Here is a 19686-nt window from a genome sequence, read left to right as displayed (position 1 = left end):
TCTTTCATTCTTCGAACACCGGAAATCGCATTTCTTCTCATGCACCGTTTCATATTAATAAATTGACTTGTGGGAGTAATAAAAAAATACGTGCATTTCTTTTTATCTTTTTAAGACAGTGTTAGGTTAATCTCAAAGGGAGATTACTCCTCCCAAGCTACCTTGTAACTGTTCTTGTGACTAGAATGCGCGGTCTCATTAGGGTCTAAAATTGTGCACCTTGGAAGACAGAGTCTCGGTCATGTCGGCTTTTAACCTGTTTATTTACAGCACGGAATCCAAGCAACCGAGATAAAATTTGTTCGAAGCCAAGAACTGATACTAAGATATCATTCTCATTCTTTTACATGAAATATGTAGTACATTACTATTTCTATGTTCAATCGGAACTGGTCAGATTAATTTTTATCAGCTAGCCGAATATATTAGTATGTATACAGTCAATGTCTAAATTCAGTCCATTTATTTAAAAAAATCAAATTTCAGTTACGTTTTTTAAATTATCTGATTCAGTCGCCATACGTATTTTATGGACACTTCTGCCGTTTTACAAATAGACATTGACTGTACCATAACTATATACAGACCGTATGCGTATGAAACACGTGAACTAACTGTACGTATAACACGTATTCTAAATAAAAATATCTTTCTATCTTTCTTGTCCAGTGGCGATTATGATAAATTTATGATTTTACTGTTTGAGTGTGTGTGTGTGTGTGTGTGTGTGTGCGTGTGGGGGGTGGGTGTGGGTGGGGGTGGGGGGTGGGGGGTGGAATTCATGAGTAATTAGTTTATCGAGATTATTTAATTGTCTATATGTATCTATCGATTAAATTGTTATTATATCTGACGTGTTTGTTTTTTCTTCCCGGTGTTTTTTTTCTTCCCGGTGTTTTTTTTCTTCAGGAATTTATTTTTTGTTTGCATTGATTATTTAGGCATTTGGACTGGGGTATGATGTGTTCCTATATGCTGAGGGGCGGTCAGGTAGCCTAGTGGTTAAAGCGTTCGCTTGTCACGCCGAAGACCCGGGTTCGAATCCCGACATGGGTACAATGTGTGAAGCCCCACTTCTAGTGTCCCCCGCCGTGATGTTGCTAGAATATTGCTAAAAGCGGTGTAACAAAATACTCACTCACTCCTATATGCTGCAAATACGCCGAATACGCAATCTATGGTATATTGAAGCAGGGGGAGATTTAAGAGTCTGCCAACACAGACAGACAATTATCAACTACGTATGTTAATACTTCTAAGGGGCGGTGGGGTAGCTCAGTTGGAAAAGCGTCATGCCGAAGACCCGGGTTCGATTCCAATGCGTGTTAGTTATGCCTAGTAGGATTTTTTTCGAAGCACAATGTCATTAGAAAATCAGATCTTTTACTCCTATACGATACCTCTCTCTATGACTATAGTTACATAACAAAACAATTCAATATTCTCGCATCAGTGATTCTAATTGTCACTATTTCAATGTTTTGTTCCAATTTGTTTGTTTGCAGATTAAGGTAATTTGAAACATCATTTACATGTTATAATAATGATATGGGGACTGCTCCAGTCTAACTGAACGTGTCTGTTTCAATGACCCCCAACCAGGAACTAATACAAGCTCCACATCTGAATATAGAGTCCACGTACAGTGTCACGTACAGGAGTCGTTCTGTGGGGGAACCCAATGCTTAATACAACTCATTTAAGGAGATTCAACGAACATTTCAAACACGTGGTACATGTTATCGAGACTATCAGTAACACAGAACGTGCATATGCCTTTACCACTGTCTACGACCAAAGGTGGGTGTTTTATCATATATTATACCCTCGTGCCTCAGTGTTTAGTTGTAGAATATCCGGGCGTGTTGGTCACTTGATGAACGGTCAGTGTAATAGCTACTGTTTGTATTGATACAACTCGGTAATGTGTGCAACGTCCGTGAACTTCGTAACAGGATGTCAACCTGACCCAATTTAATATTTCCGATGTCGCTGGGGCAGAACATATGTACCGGGATGTGATGTACACATATATGCACTCTCTAATGCCCCTGGTCTAAGATCATTTTATTTCTTTTTTTATTTTAATTTGTATAATTCCTTTTTAAGTGAGCACTGATAGCACATTTTAATGGTTTAAGGCGGTGTAATTAGTCGTGCAGAGTTGTCGCCCTTAGTCTCGCTTATCCAGTGTGCTTATCCGGTGTTCGCCGGTTCGAACTCCAGATTATCCCTGTTTATAGAACTATGATCCTCTGTTTCAGCTATATGAGTAGTAATCGTAATCAACCTGCGTCACGCTGGTATTTCATTCCACATTCAGCTGAGACGCTATAAATTACTGCCCATGCATGGGAAGCGGGAACTAAAACACTCATTCACTCAGGTGAGGTGAATCGGGGTTGAACGTCGCGTTCAAGATTATTGCACTTATATTATATAGCGGCGTGCATGCACGTGTGTTTGTGGTTGCTCGTACTAGTTCGGACTAATACAAGTTTTATTGCGTAAACAAGTTGAAAAGTCACATCTCTCGTGATGTGGCGTACGCGTGTATAGTATTATATATTCGTATAGAGAAAAGTCACACCCCTCTAGATGATAGCGTGTATAGCATAATATTTTCGTATAGAGAAAAGTCACATCTCTTCAGATGATAGCGTGTATAGCATAATATATTCGTATAGAGAAAAGTCACACCCCTCTAGATGATAGCGTGTATAGCATAATATATTCGTATAGGAAAAGTCACATCCCTCTTGATGAAAGCGTGTATAACATAATATATTCGTATAGAGAAAAGTCATATCCCTCTAGATGATGGCGTGTATAGCATAATATATTCGTATAGAGAAAAGTCACACCCCTCTAGATGATAGCGTGTATATAGCATAATATATTCGTATAGAGAAAAGTCACATCTCTCTAGATGATAGCGTGTATATAGCATACTATATGCGTATAGAGAAAAGTCACATCTCTCTAGATGATAGCGTTTATATAGCATAATATATTCGTATAGAGAAAAGTCACATCCCTCTAGATGATAGCGTGTATATAGCATAATATATTCGTATAGAGAAAAGTCACACCCCTCTAGATGATAGCGTGTATATAGCATAATATTTTCGTATAGAGAAAAGACACACCTCTCTAGATGATAGCGTGTATAACATAATATATTCGTATAGAGAAAAGTCACATCTCTCTAGATGATAGCGTGTATAGCATAATATATTCGTATAGAGAAAAGTCGCATCCCTCTAGGCGATAGCGTTTATAACATAATATATTCGTATAGAGAAAAGTCACATCTCTCTAGATGATAGCGTGTATAACATAATATATTCGTATAGAGAAAAGTCACATGCCTCTTTGCGATAGCGTTTATAACATAATATATTCGTATAGAGAAAAGTCACATCTCTCTAGATGATAGCGTGTATAACATAATATATTCGTATAGAGAAAAGTCGCATCCCTCTAGATGATAGCGTGTATAGCATAATATATTCGTATAGAAATAGAGACTGATCTTAGTGGGCACTTTGGCGCATGAAACGGTCCAAGGAATCTCACGCAAGTCACCACAGAGTCCACAAACGCAGGGTTGGTTAGAGTGCAAGAACACGTTGTTTATATCATCGTACAACGATGGCTTGGATCGCTGTTCCTGATGTTAACGAGTGGTTTGTCTGGTCCAGATACGACGGTATGTTCTGGCAGAAACACTGCAGGTAAACATGCACATGGGGCGTGGTAACCACCCCGCCCCACCCGAGTAGTCTGCTCTTGGTTCATATGTCATCAGCTTGGTTAAATCCTTTAATGTTTGTATTTGTATTTAACGCCAGCAGAGTGTGTCGCAGGAGATCCTGTCCACGTGGAAAAGGACTGACTGAACATATGGACACTTAAACACAGTTATGTACAAGGTAAGAGAGTGTCATTACAGTGTTGTTACGGAGGATTATTTTGCCTTTCGGTTATTTGTATACTTGAATCTCTGTTGCATGGGGGTACAAATACGGATACAGGCGTGATGTCGATCACATTGTTTGTTTAACGCCACTCCATAGTGAAGCTATACCACGGCGGCCTGTGAATAAACGAGTCAAGACCAGACAATCGAATGATCGATATTGTGAGATAACAATCCACAAGGTCGGGGTTGGAGGTATGCTATCAACCAAGTAACTGAGCCTGACCCCCCGATCCAGTAGTCGCTCTTACAATCAACATAGGTTGTTCGGGGCGTTTTCTTAACCCGGAATCCCCACGGGGCAAACTATGCAAAGTGATCGTTGTTTGTTTGTTTGTTCTGACTGTAGTAAGGACACGGTAATCCACCAGGGGTGTATCCCAATCTATGTTTTATGAGACACGTAATATGTCTGAAGATGGCTAAGTGTGTCTCAGAATGTGTGTCTATGTTCCGTTAGCACTGCCCTTAATGGTATAGCCTGTACTTTTTCTATTATGGTAGGTGTAAGTGAATGTATGTTACACGTCATAACACTTTGAGTGGAGTGAGATGGGTTTACCACTGCTATGAACTATTTTTGACTTACACCAGGGCTCAGAGTGTCAGGGAAAACTAAATGTCGCACCTTGCACGGGGGTGGTGCTGACAAAACAAGGACCATAATCGGAACCATGAATCAGTGGTTCCTGGCACGGACAAGGGACGCAACCATACACAACGAATTGTGTAGCATTAGGCCCCAGGTCCCAGGGCCATCCCTGCTCTTCTTAAAGGGCAATTAAAGTCAATATAGCAACTTTGCAGGTTTTTATACTTTAGGGCATACTTAATCACAAATGTTTGACCAAAATTGAATTTGAAAAAGGGTTATTGCGTTAAACTGACGATAAAAAACGACAGGCGAAATCGTACCCAAAACAAAAAAATCGCCACTGCAGGTTGGGATTCCGCTTATTGGGGTTAATCGGGTTCCCGGTGTTCGACGCGCTGCGCTGTTATAACGATCAATACGATAGGGCCGAGGCCCAGTCCGCCTGCTTTAGCCTCGGATTATTTAATACTTTGTGGCCTTTCTTCTGTCTGCTCATCCGCTTGATTGCCGTGACCAACTAAGTAACAAGTACATGTACTAACAACATGGAAGATGCCTTCAGTTGTATTTTCAGGGCATTAATCCCTGACAGGCATTGGTTGTGTGGAATAGCGCCGCCGGCTGTTGCATTGGTGTTTTATATCCAAACATGATGGCAGTAATAAAACACTAGTTACCGATTGTTAATTGTTATTTTAATGACTGGCAATGTCAGGAGTAAAGGCCGTTTCACACATTCGACAATGTGTGCAATGTTGTTATTTTTGTAGGATTAACAGAAATTGCAGAAACAGTATATGTATAACGGATAAGAATCACAAGATAAACGCGGCAAAAATATCAGCCAATGAAAAAAGTTGTCAACGCTGCGCCGGTAGCTTTATGTCCCAAACAGGTTTGTTTTGGAAGTCGATTACAGAGCGTGTGTTTTCAGAACTTTCATTTGGACAGTTAAATAAATCTATCCATGAAAACTGAAATTCGCAACAAAATTGCAATCCCCTTTTTCACTTTACTTGCCCCTAGCATTTTTTGAAACAGGGGGAGCTGGTGGCCAGTGATCAAAGACTGCATCTCGCTGTGCTGAGATTGTCCCTCAACCGTGGCACTAGTACCGATCATGGTCCTTGATCTATCAGCATGGACCCAGCATGGACCCTTGCTCTGTGGCTTCACCAAGAGATGACCGTCAACAACTGGGACGTCACGCTGAGCTCCCAGTCAACGTCAAGCTGACACGTGACTGGAATAGTGCTCAGGGCAACGTTAAACCCGACTTACTCCTGTAGCAGTCAGTTGTAGTTGGGGGGAAATGAAAGTACATGTATTTGAAAGCTTACCGGAACTAAGATGTCATGATTTTCTTCACTCGGCGACATATTGTGTAAACAGCTGTTTCACCAGTACATGTACATCATATTGATAATGTCTCATAATATTTACACTAAATTTATTAATTTGTATCTTTTTTTTTTAACAATATTATTTTCATACAAATCCGCCAAAGTGAATACAGTTTGAGGCCCCATTAATATTCCAGCTATATCAGAACTTCCTATAATGGACCAAACTCATATCTTCAAGGAATGATAATTGCACCCGCTGCCATGGCACCTGGCTTTATGTGTACCATCCCGTTTTCAAATCCTGGATCAGCCACTGACTTTTCTTTGTTTGTTTGTTGTTTTACGCCGTACTCTACAATATTCAGCTATATTCTGTAAATTATCGAGTCTAGACCAGACAATCCAGTGATTGATCGCATCGATCCACGCAATTGGTACACGATGACATGCATCACCAATGTCAGCAAACCAGACCACCCGATCCAGTTAGTCGCCTCTTACGACAAGCAGGGGTTACTGAAGACTTATTCTAACCCGGATCTTCTTCTCTTTCATATAAACACATTTAAAAACTTTCTAAACGTTTTCTGGAAGGTTTGATCATTCCTCCAGTTATACAAATCCAGTGAGATTTTACGTAGCCCTATATTCATCATTTATGACCCAATGCATATGACCGTACAACCTTGTATTGAGACTGCCATGCCTATTGTCACGTACACACAACAATGTCTGACACTACCAATAGATAACAATCGTCCCATTAACCAACCCGGCCTGTCTGTGGAGCGTACGTAGTTGCCACAGCTGCTGCTGGGTGTAGAGGGAAACGTTAATAGTCCGTGTATCGTCGCTGGGGTGTCGGGACGTTGTCACAGATGGCGGGACGGATATACCAGACCAGGATTTGACACTTCCAAGCCAAATGTGCACAACACCTTTGCAATATCATACCTGACTGAAAAGCTTGTGCACTGTGATGGGTGATAAAGAATATGTCTATATGCCTAAAATATAGCTCTTTGTAAGAGTGTATTGTTTGCAAATATATGATTTATTGTTTGTGAATGTAGGATATGTTTGTAACTGTATAATTTATTGTTTGTAAATATATAATTTATTGTTTGTAAATGTATAATTTATTGTTTGTAAATGTATTATTTATTGTTTGTAAATGTATAATTTATTGTTTGTAAATATATAATTTATTATTTGTAAATATATAATTTATTGTTTGTAAATGTATAATTTATTGTTTTAAATGTATGATTTATGGTTTGTAAATATCAGTAAGGCTTTTAACCATTCGTCCCAAAGAGTGGAGCCCTGCATGTTTTCTGGACTAGGAACGGCCTTACTTTTGCCCGGCATTTTAACTATGTGTTTCTTGTTGCGCTTGCGAAATAGACAAGGCGCCGGTCGAGTCTATACTTCAGTACATCTGTACTCCAGTACTTGTTTTTCTCAATACTTCTCCTTATATTCTGACATACTTGTTATCAGAGCTAGATCATCGGTGACACTACAGCTTGTAAAACCCCCGAGAAGAGAATCTCCACTTTTAAGAAGCAGTGTCACGTGAAAACGAGCATCCGTTTCAGGAAATGAAAATGACAGCTGTATTTGTACAACTTGTATTTTCATGATTCAAATAAAACTCTTTTCTTTCAACTTTACTTCAGTGTCGTATCCCGACGGGGCAATCAATATTCTCTTTTTTAAATGTATTCCTTCGGGAATCGATCCCGTACTTTCGGCGTGAGGAGCAAGTGAACATATACCGCCGAGCCATTCCGACACAACGACGCAGCGTTGAACCCCATTTCACGAAGTTAAAGCACAGATATCTGCGTTCAGCGCTTTCCCTGTTACCTCCATGGCTGACGGACGCGGACGTTTGGCCAGCACCGTTGCCGAGGTTGTCGGGCCGCCCCCGGGTGTGTCACTTGCTCGCTGCCCCTCATTTCATTGGCCCAACCGTTTATCCATGTCACTACACATGGGGGTGGGGGTGATGTGTACCTCATAGATGGAGTTGTGGGCTGGTATCTGTAGCTTCAGCTCTGCTACATCTGAACATGGCTCTCATGAAGTAACACTGTCCACTGCTTGTCTTCCAGGTACAAGAAATTCACTGAAGCATAGCCGCTAAGCGATTTGTGTCACTTACACGGAAGTACAAACGTCCTTCACCTCACGGCGAACACAAACAGCTTGATTGCAAGTACCCAGGTGAGCTGCGAATATGACTGAAACAAACGGTAAGAAGGCCAGTTTGAAAGAGGATGAACTAATTGAGAAGTTTCTTCAACTGAGGAAGGAGGGTTTGAGCAAGGGTCTAAGCGACGGTGAAATAAGTCGAGCGTTTAAACAAACCAAATCGTGGACATGGAAAGGGCTTATGTCCAACCCGGCCTTCCAGACTCAAATGTTGATAGTGCTAGTGGCGGTCGTTATCGCCGCGAAATTCGGCTTTAGAGATCTCCTGGAGGAATATATTTACGACTCCAAATGTCTCATAACGAACAACCCCTTACTTTCGGAGATGGCGCGACCTTTAGCAGACTGCGAGATATGTCGAGGTTTGACGTCCGTCCCTACCGAGAGAGGTATATCAACGGAGAGGTTCGTGGAGAAATATGCCTACTCAAAAGTGCCCGTTCTCATCAAAGAAGGAACAACTAACTGGACTGCAATGGAGACATTCAGTTACCAGTTCTTTAAGCAGCTGTACACGGGGACAAAGGGAGCGCTAGTATCCGTGGAAGAGGAGTGCCAGTTTTTTCCCTACAAGACAGAGTTCGCAACCCTGGAAGAAGCGTTGAATATGACAGACGAGCGTGCTGCTCTACAGCCCGGGGAAGATCCTTGGTACTTCGGATGGTGAGTAACAGACATTCGTACATATACCAGTTGGCAGGCGAGATTCTGGGTCAGAATAGGTCCTCAATGTCCCATCACTGCCCTTAGAGCCGGCTAAAATGAAGATCAGGGCCCCGTTCCCCAAAGCGATCTTAGCACTACGATGATCGTAAGCCTATGTTAAAGTATAGGACTTACGATCACCTTAGTGCTAAGATCGCTTTGAGGAACGGGGCCCTGGGCACAGTTTCACAAAGCGCTCTTAGCACTACGACAATGGTAAGCCAATGTTAAAATGGGGTGCCTTCCCTGTGCAAACACTTTTCGTTAAAGTGAGTGAGTGAGTTGAAATTTAACGTCGCATCGGCTTTATTTCAGCCACACATCAACTTTTGTTAAAGACTACTGACCCGCGAAGATCCCATGCTTGTCGTAAGAGGCGACTGACCATGCTGACGGGATCGGGTGGTCAGGCTCGCTGACTTGGTTGATGCATGTCCCAGTTGCGTGGGTCGATGCTCATGATGTCGATCACTGGATTGTTTAGAGACTACTAGTGCAGTGACGCATGGTGATTGATGGAATCAATGGACTGCATTTTGATATGGGTACATATGTTGCTGTCACTGATATAAACAAAACAGTTAAAGTATGGTAGTTAGGTTCACCTTAGCGCTATGATTGCTTTGTTGAACCGGGCCCTGGTGGCCGTGGTCTGTGGTGTGCCGTCGTATACCCTGTCGATCGTTAAAATTGTTAATGCTTTCAGTCACTGGGTTGTTGCTGACTACGGCATTAAACAACTCTCAAATATAGTTCACAGAATATATGTTAAGGGCACAGCTGATATTCAGAGTACGTCACCAGCATCCCAACTTGTCCCTAGAACCGACTACAATGAGGATCAGGTGGTTACGTTGTGTAATCTGTCTGATTGTGTTTCATTGTGGATCGTTGCTGGTGATATCACCACTGGATTGTCTGGTCCAGACTCGATTATTTACAGACCGCCGTCATATAGCTGGAATATGTCTGAGTGCGGCCTAAAAGAACACTCATTCTCCCTCTGCCTGATGAAGGAGTAAGTACATACTCCGAAACGTTGTGTTCCTAATAATAAAAAGTTGACCATTCATATATTCTCTTCGTTATGTGTATCACTTCTAAATGCCTTTCAAAGACTTAACTTGTGAAGACCTGGGTTAGAACAACCCCTACTTGCCGTAAAAGAGGTGTCTATACTTGCTGTAAAAGTCGACTATGCTTGTCGAAAGAGGCGAGTAACGGGATCGGGTGGTCAGCCTCGCTGACTTGGTTGATGCATGTCATCGTATCCCAATTGCGTGGATCGATGCTCATGACATCAATCACTGGATTGTCTGGTCCAGACTCGATTATTTACATACCGCAGTCATAAAGCCGGAATATTGCTGAGTGTGGCGTTAAACAACAAACAAACAAACAAACAAACAAACAAACTTTCAAAGACTTGATTCTCTCTGTGTGTGTGTCATATATTACCCTCGGAATATGGATGCATCGGGATATTGATTGTCATAATACCATCACGACAAATTGGGGCGGTCGGGTAGCCTAGTGGTTAAAGCTTTCGTTCGTCACGGATTTGATTCCCCATATAGGTATAATGTGTGTGGCGAGTTTCTGGTGTCCACGCCGTGATATTGCTCAAATACTGCTAAAAGCGGCGTAATTCACTCAATCACAACGAATTACATTGATATATTCCGAATGAAGTACGCCCTTGTCGACGTCATCTTAACGAAAGAAGGCGACGTTTGTTGAAGTAGCGTCGTTGAAGCCTATGCTACATCCGCATTCCCGAGTTAATGTTTTAGAGTTGCACGCGCTCCAGATAGGATCAAATGCGACGATATCTCGACGTTGCCAGCGAATTGGCCTTGCAACTTTCCTGTTAACAAGCGTTGACCTGCGACGTCCGTGGTGTTCTTGGTGCACCTCGCCGTGATGTAGGCGCCTGGTTGAGGTAGTGAATGTTGCATAACGACGCAAACAGTAATGACTGATGCTAACTTGGTTGATGCATGTCATCGTATCCCAATTGCGTAGGTCGATGTTCATGTTGTCAGTCACTGGATTGTCTGGACCAGACTCGATTATTTACAGACAAAAGTCATATATCTGGAATATGTCCGAGTATGGCGTCAAACAACAAAGCAACCGCATCTCCTTCATAGTACGTCACTACCTATGTAATTGTTCATACCCAGAGAGTGACCATAGCAGACAGTCGGATGGCGAAACAACAATTGCAACACGATTGTTCCGATCATTGTCACTGTTTCATTTGAGACGTTCCCATGTATTTCCCAACAATGTCCATAGCGTGTCGTCCACCTAACTACAATTGCTAAGGTAAACACACACATAACATCTGAAAAGAAATAAACATGTTTTGATTAAATCGATTTTGTTTAGGTTCGTCAATCGGACATGAATGTGATTCTGAAAATTATCTGGATGACCGATCACGCGAAGCGTTATCCGAAACCGATAATAACGTTTTATTCAAAACTTTCTGATTTAAACCTTAATTAAACTTTGCTATTGTGAACAAATTACGCAACACGATAAAACATAAGCGTATAAGTCACTCATTTATTTTATTTTTTGTTTGATTTTCTTTCGATTCACTGTCCATCAGTTATTTAAAATCAAACGAGTTTTTGTCCAGTTCATTCAAGGAACTGTTATAGTATCTCACACACCGTGTTAAAAATGTGTTGTTTGTTTGCTTGTTAAACTCTGCAGCTGTAGCCGCAAGGGCGGCCTGTCAAGAATCGTGTCTGGATGAGACAGTCCAGTGATTGATATCATGAGCACCGATCCCCGATATCGGGGTACGATGGCACGCAATCAACCAAGTCACCGAGCTTGAACCCCCGTTCCATTTAGTCGCCCCTTACGCCAACGATAGGTTGCTGAGAAACGATTCTAAATTGGAATCCTTGAAGGGTAGACATATTTTCAAATATAGGTCATCAGCCCTCTGTCCCTCAAACAACACACCATTAGAACAAGCGCCGACAGTCCGGATGATACAAAAACTATGACATAACAACATTATTAAACTAAACCAACGTAGAAGTGGTGCTGTTTCCCTATCAAATCATTATTTTTTTCGGTGATTTAACGTGACTTTATAAATAAGGTCATATAAATGCATATCATTTAATTGGTTTGTTCACGATCTACAAACGGACTGCAGTGTTCTGTCAAGCATCCGACGTCGTTAGCCCGAACATATGTGCACATCACGCGTCGCTCCCAGCAACACGTGAAGGTGTGACGTTCATTAACGGGACCGGATACAGTTGCCGTGTTGCATCAGCCGGCCGTGGAGATGTCTACATGGCGGCAGTGATGACGCGGAAAATACATTCTTTACTTGTCTTCACTTGGCAGTGAAGTCGACTTATCTATCAGTGAATTAGATATTGTTTCCCTCCTTGCTGACGGAGATCTGGGATGTTTCAGGATAAACACTCTAATGTTGAAATAGAAGTGAGTGATTGTGTAGGGCTCTGAAGGGTTATCGAGTACTTGTGAACGGGTAGGGCTAAGATGGACGCTGCTCTATGCCAAGGACGCGAGTACCGACCAAGGGAGATAACTCACATCTTCACTTTTCTAACGCGTGTTGAAGACTTGAAGAGAAATCGACCAACCAACATTTCGACGGTTTGACGGAATTCTGTTGAAGTCCGGGTTCGTTTTTGCGACAAGCATAATCAAGTCCATTTTCCAGAGCCATATGAATGTGCCGGATGTTACGTCGCATTGCCAATGGTCCGGACTAGACGAGGTGGTACTATTCTGTCTCGCAGTCCCTGAACCATATTATTTTCCCTTCCGCCCAACACTTTCTGTAATGCCAAATACCTAAATGAATCAAGTCTAGAATTTCTCAGATTCGAGTTCTGAATCTCCAAACTCACTCGGAATCTTTTTCAATTCAAATGGAGTTACTTGTTTCTATCAAATATATATATATTTAAATTAAGCGTTAGCCTAACATAGAATCAGAATACATGGTGATAGTTAAGATTAATTTTGGTAGATTCTGTTGATAAACGATTGAAGCGGATACACAATATTATTGTAGTGTTGTATAAATGAAGGACAGTGTTTCCTGTTTAAATAGGGCCGTTTCTGTAACATGTAAGTAGATGCAGTTGATAAATGAGTGATGCGGACGCAGAATATGTAGGTATGAAGTATAGTACACATGATATATATGTAACGTGGAACTAGATGTCATATTGTAACGGGGAATGTGGTAGCATGCTGATGGTCTGATGTGCTGCTGGTGAGGTGAAATGAGGTTTGACGTCGCATTCAAGATTATTGGGCTTTATAATCGAGCTGCGAGCGTGCGTGCGTGTGTGCGTGCGTGTGCGTATAGGTGGCTGCTTGTACTAGTCCCGATAAAGCCGGTTTTATAGTGCTGGCCGACTGAGACACCATACCGCGGTTTCACTTGCATTCCCCTCTCAGACACAGTATAGGGACTCCGAGCCGACCAGTCCTTAGTTTATCCTCGAGCCCCAGCCAGGGTAACAACAAGTACCATATTTCACTCAAAACTCATAAATAACATGCATAATATTAACATATTACATAAACTGAATCCCTGCGTGTACACTAATGCGTCACCTGATGTACGTTCAGTTTCATGACGATGCACCTTTGAATATCCCCCGTATCCCCAGTTGTAAAAGATGATTCGGGGATTGGATGTCCACAATGCCACGAGGACAATTTCTGTGATTCGGGAATTGGATGACCACAATGTCAGGCGGACATTTGCTGTGACCTGTCATTAAGTTAGACTGATCTTAGTTTATTTGTTATTTTTTGTTTGTTGTTTAAAGCCGCACTCAGACATAATCTAGCTATATGACGGCGGTCTGTAAATAATCGAGTCTTGACCAGACAATCCAGTGATTTATGTCATGAGCATCCACACAACTGGGATACGATGACATGCATCCACCAAGTCAGCGAGCTGGATCCCGTTAGTCGCCTCTTACGACAAACATAGTCAACTCTTGCGGCAAACATGGGTTGCTGTAGACCAATTCTAACCCAGATCTTCACGGGGATTGACCTTAGTATGTATTCAGGACCAGAAAGTGTCCCTGTTCGCTCGTACCGTAAAGTATGTATATTGCGTTCCAGGAGTAACTGTCACCGGGAAGTCGCGGCCAAGCTGCGGAGTCACTACCAGCGCCCCTACTTCCTCCCCAACGACTCCGAGTCCAGCACCCTAGACTGGATCTTTATGGGGGGCCCGGGCGTTGGGGCTTTCATTCATGTGAGTGCCACGTTAGGAAGGAGATCCCCGATGTAAACGTTCCATCTGCGATATACCAAGCGTATATAGTATCACCGACGTTTAATGAAAAGGTGTACGGTATTTGGGTCACAAGGTATATTGTAAAATCATAATAGTCTCAACATGAGGCTTTGTTATCAAATGGGAAATTCATTTTTCTATATCGCATCACACATTTTCTATTTTTCGTTTCACAGCCCCCCGCACCTGCTGAGCGACAGCTGGAAAATAAATAAATAAAACATATTTACTTTTATTATGTCTCCCGCTAGTAATATAGTCCCTCTTATAAAATATAAATTGTTATATATCAGTTCAATGTAAACATCACTATCAGTGATTCAAGAAGCCAGCTGCAGTTTGAACTCCAAGGCAGAATTACTTTCATATAAATAAATAAATGATTGACATAGCTCTTTATTTATATTTTTATTTCGACCGACCTTGTGTGGAAAAGCTGTCATACATCCGTGAAACATAAAATCAATAGAGTGTGGCCTTACTGTAAGGATGTGACTTAGTGTGCGAACTGTTCCTTTCCAGCTGGACAGTGTGATGAGGCCGTCATGGCAGGCCCAGATCTCCGGTGCCAAGACGTGGACCCTGATCCCCAGTCCCGAGTGCGAGTCTGTCTGTCCCTCCATGAACGTCACGGTCAAGAAGGGGGACATATGTAAGTGCCTCATATCTGTACACTAACATATAGTCCCCGAAATAAACTTTCGATGATGTATAATGTTAAATACAACTAATTCACGAAGATATACCAGCAAGCCTCAGTTCGGGGGCTGACAATTGGAGAGTAAAGGTTGCTGGAGCTGGGAAGGGGCTGACAATTGGAGAGTAAAGGTTGCTGGAGCTGGGAAGGGGCTGACAATTGGAGAGTAAAGGTTGCTGGAGCTGAGAAGGGGCTGACAATTGGAGAGTAAAGGTTGCTGGAGCTGGGAAGGGGCTGACAATTGGAGAGTAAAGGATGCTAGAGCTGGGAAGGGGCTGACAATTGGAGAATAAAGGTTGCTGGAGGTGGGAAGGGGATGACAGTTGGAGAGTAAAGGTTGCTGGAGCTGAGAAGGGGATGACAGTTGGAGCGTAAAGGTTGCTGGAGCTGGGAAGGGGATGACAATTGGAGAGTATAGGTTGCTAGAGCTGGGAAGGGGCTGACAACTGGAGAGTAAAGGTTGCTGGAGGTGGGAAGGGGATGACAATTGGAGAATAAAGGTTGCTGGAGCTGGGAAGGGGATGACAGTTGGAGAGTAAAGGTTGCTGGAGCTGGGAAGGGGCTGACAATTGGAGAGTAAAGGTTGCTGGAGCTGGGAAGGGGATGACAATTGGAGAGTAAAGGTTGCTAGAGCTGGGAAGGGGCTGACAAATAAGAGAGTAAAGGCTGCTAGAGCTGAGAAGGGGGATGAAAATGGGTGATTGTTTTATTAACTGTACGCTCTTGGGTAAGAGGGACTACTGAAATTAGGACTTGCTATACATTGTTGATACATGAGGCGATTAAAAGTGATTGCTTGCTCCGAATGAATAGGACTGGATGAATATGCCACACGCTGCGAGAAACCCTTTTAAAGTAGGCGGGTTCCTGGTGTTAAATGCTTTGCGTCATCTTTACGATGTCTAGAGACGGATTATTATCGACATATGTTCTGGGTATCAACATGTTTGCCACATTGGTATTACCCTTTCCCGATATCATTGCACAAGACAGGGTTATACCCGCCATGCGTCTGGAATGTGTTGTCCAGTATAAATAAGAATTTGAGTTAAGTATTCATGAAACAAAGTGGGTAATATGTTCTTGCGCCTTTAATATGTGGCTAGTCTGTCCTGAAACAAGTATGTCCAATACAGCCCATGCAAGTTTATAATGTTTGGCAAGTCTAGATTACTGCTGTATCTAAAAATTAAGAAGGTCTCTTGGGTCCTTTTTACTATATATTATCACTATACTTTAACAACTGTTTTTTTCTGTAAAATATGTTCATTTCAGAGACTTGATGTTAGTCTAATATGTTGCCAGTAGGAGAACCGTGTGCAAACAGCGTTCCAGAAAACGGGATCCGAAATATAAAGGCTCTGCGGTGTATAATTTGGGAGAATGAAGAAAGGTTCAATGGCTGGAAATCTGATTTGTGTCAACATCCCCCTTGTGCCCGAGTGCACAGAGCCTACATGTACGTCTTGTGTGTTTCAGTTGTGGTCGACACAAACGAGTGGTACCACTCCACCTTCATACACCCTGGCGACCTCAGCATCACCATCGGCTCCGAGTACGACTAGTGCTGTCTGTTACAGTGAAGACTGGGGCAGGCGGTGTGTCCTGTGGGGGTGGGGTTGGTGGTGGGGTGAGGTGGAAAAGGCTCACGTCCTATGTGGGATAGAGTTGGGGAAGGGGGTGGAGGGGGTTGGATAGTGCTAAAGGGGACGTGCAACATTTTCCATAGGGGTAGAGGAAGGGTTTGGGTTATGGCAGCCCTCGTTGTCTGTAGGGGTGGGGGCGTCAGAGGGGTTTCTGGTCTCAACAATGTGTCAGTAGAGGATGGAGTAGGACTTACTGGGACGGGGGTTGTCAGGGTGGGGAATGAAGGGGTTATTTTGCTGGGGCTTCGGTATATATACTGCAGGTCGGGAAGGGTGTGGGGTGGTTGACACAGTCTTGCTTGACAACGGTATGAGGATCTATACAGAAACGTCGCCTTTACAGTAATTAAAGAAGTTGTTATCCATAAATTTTGTCGACTTTGTCAGCCCTCAACTTCTAAGTAATGCTTATCAAACAGCGACCTTAAGATCTACCACAAAAAAAACAAGTATGTCATCGATTACTTGATTTTTTGTTTTTCTCAACTACTATTTCTCTGTACATACTTTTAATTTCATATTGGTTAAGGAACGCTTTGGTCAGTTTTCTTTTTATCAAATGTGTCCAAATCGTTAGATAACCATATTGTATGAAGCGTCGTATAATCTAACTCACATCGTTGTTTCGTTATGCTGTCTCATTCTCACAGGTTAAAGTTCATCCCAAAATTTAACGCATGTTCAAGCATGTTCTACTGAGCACAGGGTTGGAATATTTTACATATGCACGCATCTGGTCAATGTTCTTCAGTTATCTGATTGTGGTACTCAGACTGCCAGCATTCTGTGATTTTGTTCTCCTGTGATTGTTACCAGTTGGATGTATTTGTTGACAAAAGTAACGCGTTTCATGTGTTACCAATGTACAGTACGTTTTTAGGATCTTTGCAAGGTGATTTAATGTTAGCTAATTTAATCATTGGATAGTTACTCATACGCCGTTTGATCAAAGCCTCACTTTCGATGTGTTCAAGTATTATTTATCATAGTCATGGCAGATTAGGTCATATTTTTGTGTTTTTTTTGTTTTTTTCCCTGATAATATCGGTATATTTCCATGTTGTATATCAAACACGCGCGGTCACTCACTCAGTGGTAATGTGTCTCTGTCTCATCGGTTCTGTATACAGGTTATTATGTACACGCCAGGTCATTCGATTCTCCTGAATCCTAAGAAGTTATCTCTGCCAGCGCAGGGAAGAATCCATATTGGAAATAATTTTTTTCAGGTGACTGTCACATGACCGTTGCCGAACTGTTGTATATGCTGAACGTGTTTCTGTCTGCAGTTATTTTAAAATCGAATTGATTCTGTAAAGCATATATTGAAACAACGTCGTTCTGCAGTGCAAAGATAATTTTCAAACTTACGTGATATCACTACACCGGAGCTGTCCGAAGTATATTGGAGGCAGCGGAATAAGCCGAGTGGATCCGAGTGCGTAATGACAGATTCTGTGATGATCTATAATTCAGACATCGCAAAGGTTAAACACTTCTTATCTCGTTTAAATGAATAAACTGTTAAATCTGTGTTTGTAAATCATTACATTTATATTAGTCCTGCGTCTGTTCGAGAAACGAGGTCAACTCTCAAAACAGAAGAAAGAAAATACTACTTCACAATGTCCCTTCACAAAGTATGACTGAGTGAGCGAGTTGGGTTTAACCCCGCTTTGAACAATATTCAGTTGATATCACGACCTGTCATTTGACGTGGGAGGAAAGCCCGAAGTGATGCAGGTCTCAGATGTTTACCACTTTATCGGGGACGAAACGGGATTCGAACTAACGATCATAGTTTCCTGGCGTGGCCAAGGGACGCAACTTGGCACAAGTGAATTGCAGTGCCTTTAACGAACACCCCCAGTGATTTTCCGGGGTGGATGTTCCACTAGTACTCCATACTTCTGGCAATAACTGACTAAACGAACCAACGAAAAGGTGGTCGAATGGTAGCAACGTGTGACATGCTTAATGGCGTGTCATCGTACCTCAACGGGGTGGAGGGCAGTTAACGCTACTAACGAATGGAATTACTGGCCAAGACTGTATGTGTTAACAAGCCACCACGATAGAGTTGGAATAATGCTGGATGCGGCGAAACAACAAAAACTTACCCACTCTATCACTCTATTGTACCCTTGTGGGAACTCAAACTTTGGCTTTCAGCGTGACGGGGCACGGGGGGCCCAGCCGTCTAAGGCGCCGCAGTTCGGTGTGTAGAGTTGCGTCCCTTGGCCACGCCAGAAAACTTTGATTGTGGGTTCGAATCCCGGTTCGCCCCGATTGTGTATCTAGGTTTGTCAGCACCATATCCGTGCTCGTGGGTTTCACCGAAGTGGTAAACGTCTAAGACCTGTGGGCTTTCCTCCCATATTAAGCTGACACGCCGTGATATGTTAAACCCAACTCACTCAATCACCCACTTTCAGTGTGACCAGCGAATGTGTTCACCAATAAGCTGATCCACCGCACCGTATGTATTAGAGTATGTTTTTTTTAAACCATATACACGAACAACACAATAGACATGCACAACCATATACCGGCATATAGGGATAAAATAATGTTTGAAAACTAACACATAAATTAAGTAGACAGCATCTCAGGACATGAACCTGCAAGGTTAACCGATTCAAACCTGAGGTTCTTTAATAATCATTGCTTAAGGTAGTGAGCGAGTGAGAATGGTTTTGCGCCGCTTTTAGCAATATTCCAGCAATATCACGGCGGGGGACACCCGAAATGGGCTTCACACATTGTACCCATGTCGGGAATCTTCGGGTCTTCGGCGAACGCTTTAACCACTAGGGTACCCCACCGCCCCAAACATTGCTTGATACTTTGATCGTTATTAGTGTTCAGTCATGAGTACCGCCACTCACGCACATCGCCAATACCCTTGACGTACAGACGGTGGCCCAGGTATTTCTGCAACACAGCCATCATAGTCATCCGAGTAAGCGACTGAACGTTTACTTAAGAATTGACTTTCGCTTTGTGTGAGTTCATTGGAGTATGAACCTTCATAGACTGAGGGCCAAACTGTATGATCGTCGGAGCTTGCGTCAATTTCGCGGTCATTTGACCGACCTCTCGTCCAATGGAAAAGCAGTATATCGTGTAAACTTCAAATTAAAAAATTATCTACCTTTTA

At 42.5% G+C, this 19686-nt stretch overlaps 1 protein-coding gene across 3 annotated transcripts; it reads left to right on the top strand.

Annotated features, from left to right (window-relative positions):
- The first annotated feature begins 1628 nt into the window (after nucleotides 1-1628).
- Nucleotides 1629-16520, top strand: LOC139468544 (uncharacterized). Of its 3 annotated transcripts, none has more exons than XM_071250590.1 (6): nucleotides 1629-1800; nucleotides 3858-3935; nucleotides 8044-8806; nucleotides 14006-14141; nucleotides 14706-14835; nucleotides 16360-16520. In XM_071250590.1, exons 3-6 carry the CDS (start codon nucleotides 8169-8171, stop codon nucleotides 16443-16445), a joined length of 990 nt encoding a protein of 329 aa, XP_071106691.1. In that variant the 5' UTR covers nucleotides 1629-1800; nucleotides 3858-3935; nucleotides 8044-8168; the 3' UTR covers nucleotides 16446-16520. The 3 variants fall into 3 exon arrangements, with proteins under 3 accessions (XP_071106691.1, XP_071106692.1, XP_071106693.1); XM_071250591.1 differs by having other exon boundaries at nucleotides 3855-3935; XM_071250592.1 differs by lacking the exons at nucleotides 1629-1800; nucleotides 3858-3935 and adding an exon at nucleotides 6808-6947.
- Nucleotides 16521-19686: the final 3166 nt, after the last annotated feature.

The sequence above is a fragment of the Haliotis cracherodii genome, unplaced genomic scaffold, assembly GCF_022045235.1.
Source record: "Haliotis cracherodii isolate W230 unplaced genomic scaffold, xgHalCrac1.p SCAF_2, whole genome shotgun sequence".
Taxonomy (NCBI): Eukaryota; Metazoa; Mollusca; class Gastropoda; order Lepetellida; family Haliotidae; genus Haliotis; species Haliotis cracherodii.
The sequence above is the reverse complement of the archived record's forward strand: the minus strand, read 5'-3'. Positions and strand labels throughout refer to the sequence as shown.

Bases quoted from the DNA above. Each gene is read 5' to 3' on its own strand.
- LOC139468544 (XM_071250590.1), top strand. From the start codon at position 8,169: ATGACTGAAACAAACGGTAAGAAGGCCAGTTTGAAAGAGGATGAACTA. The intron at 8,807-14,005 runs GTGAGTAACAGA...ATTGCGTTCCAG, and splicing joins GATCCTTGGTACTTCGGATG to GAGTAACTGTCACCGGGAAG. The intron at 14,836-16,359 runs GTAAGTGCCTCA...TGTGTGTTTCAG, and splicing joins GGTCAAGAAGGGGGACATAT to TTGTGGTCGACACAAACGAG.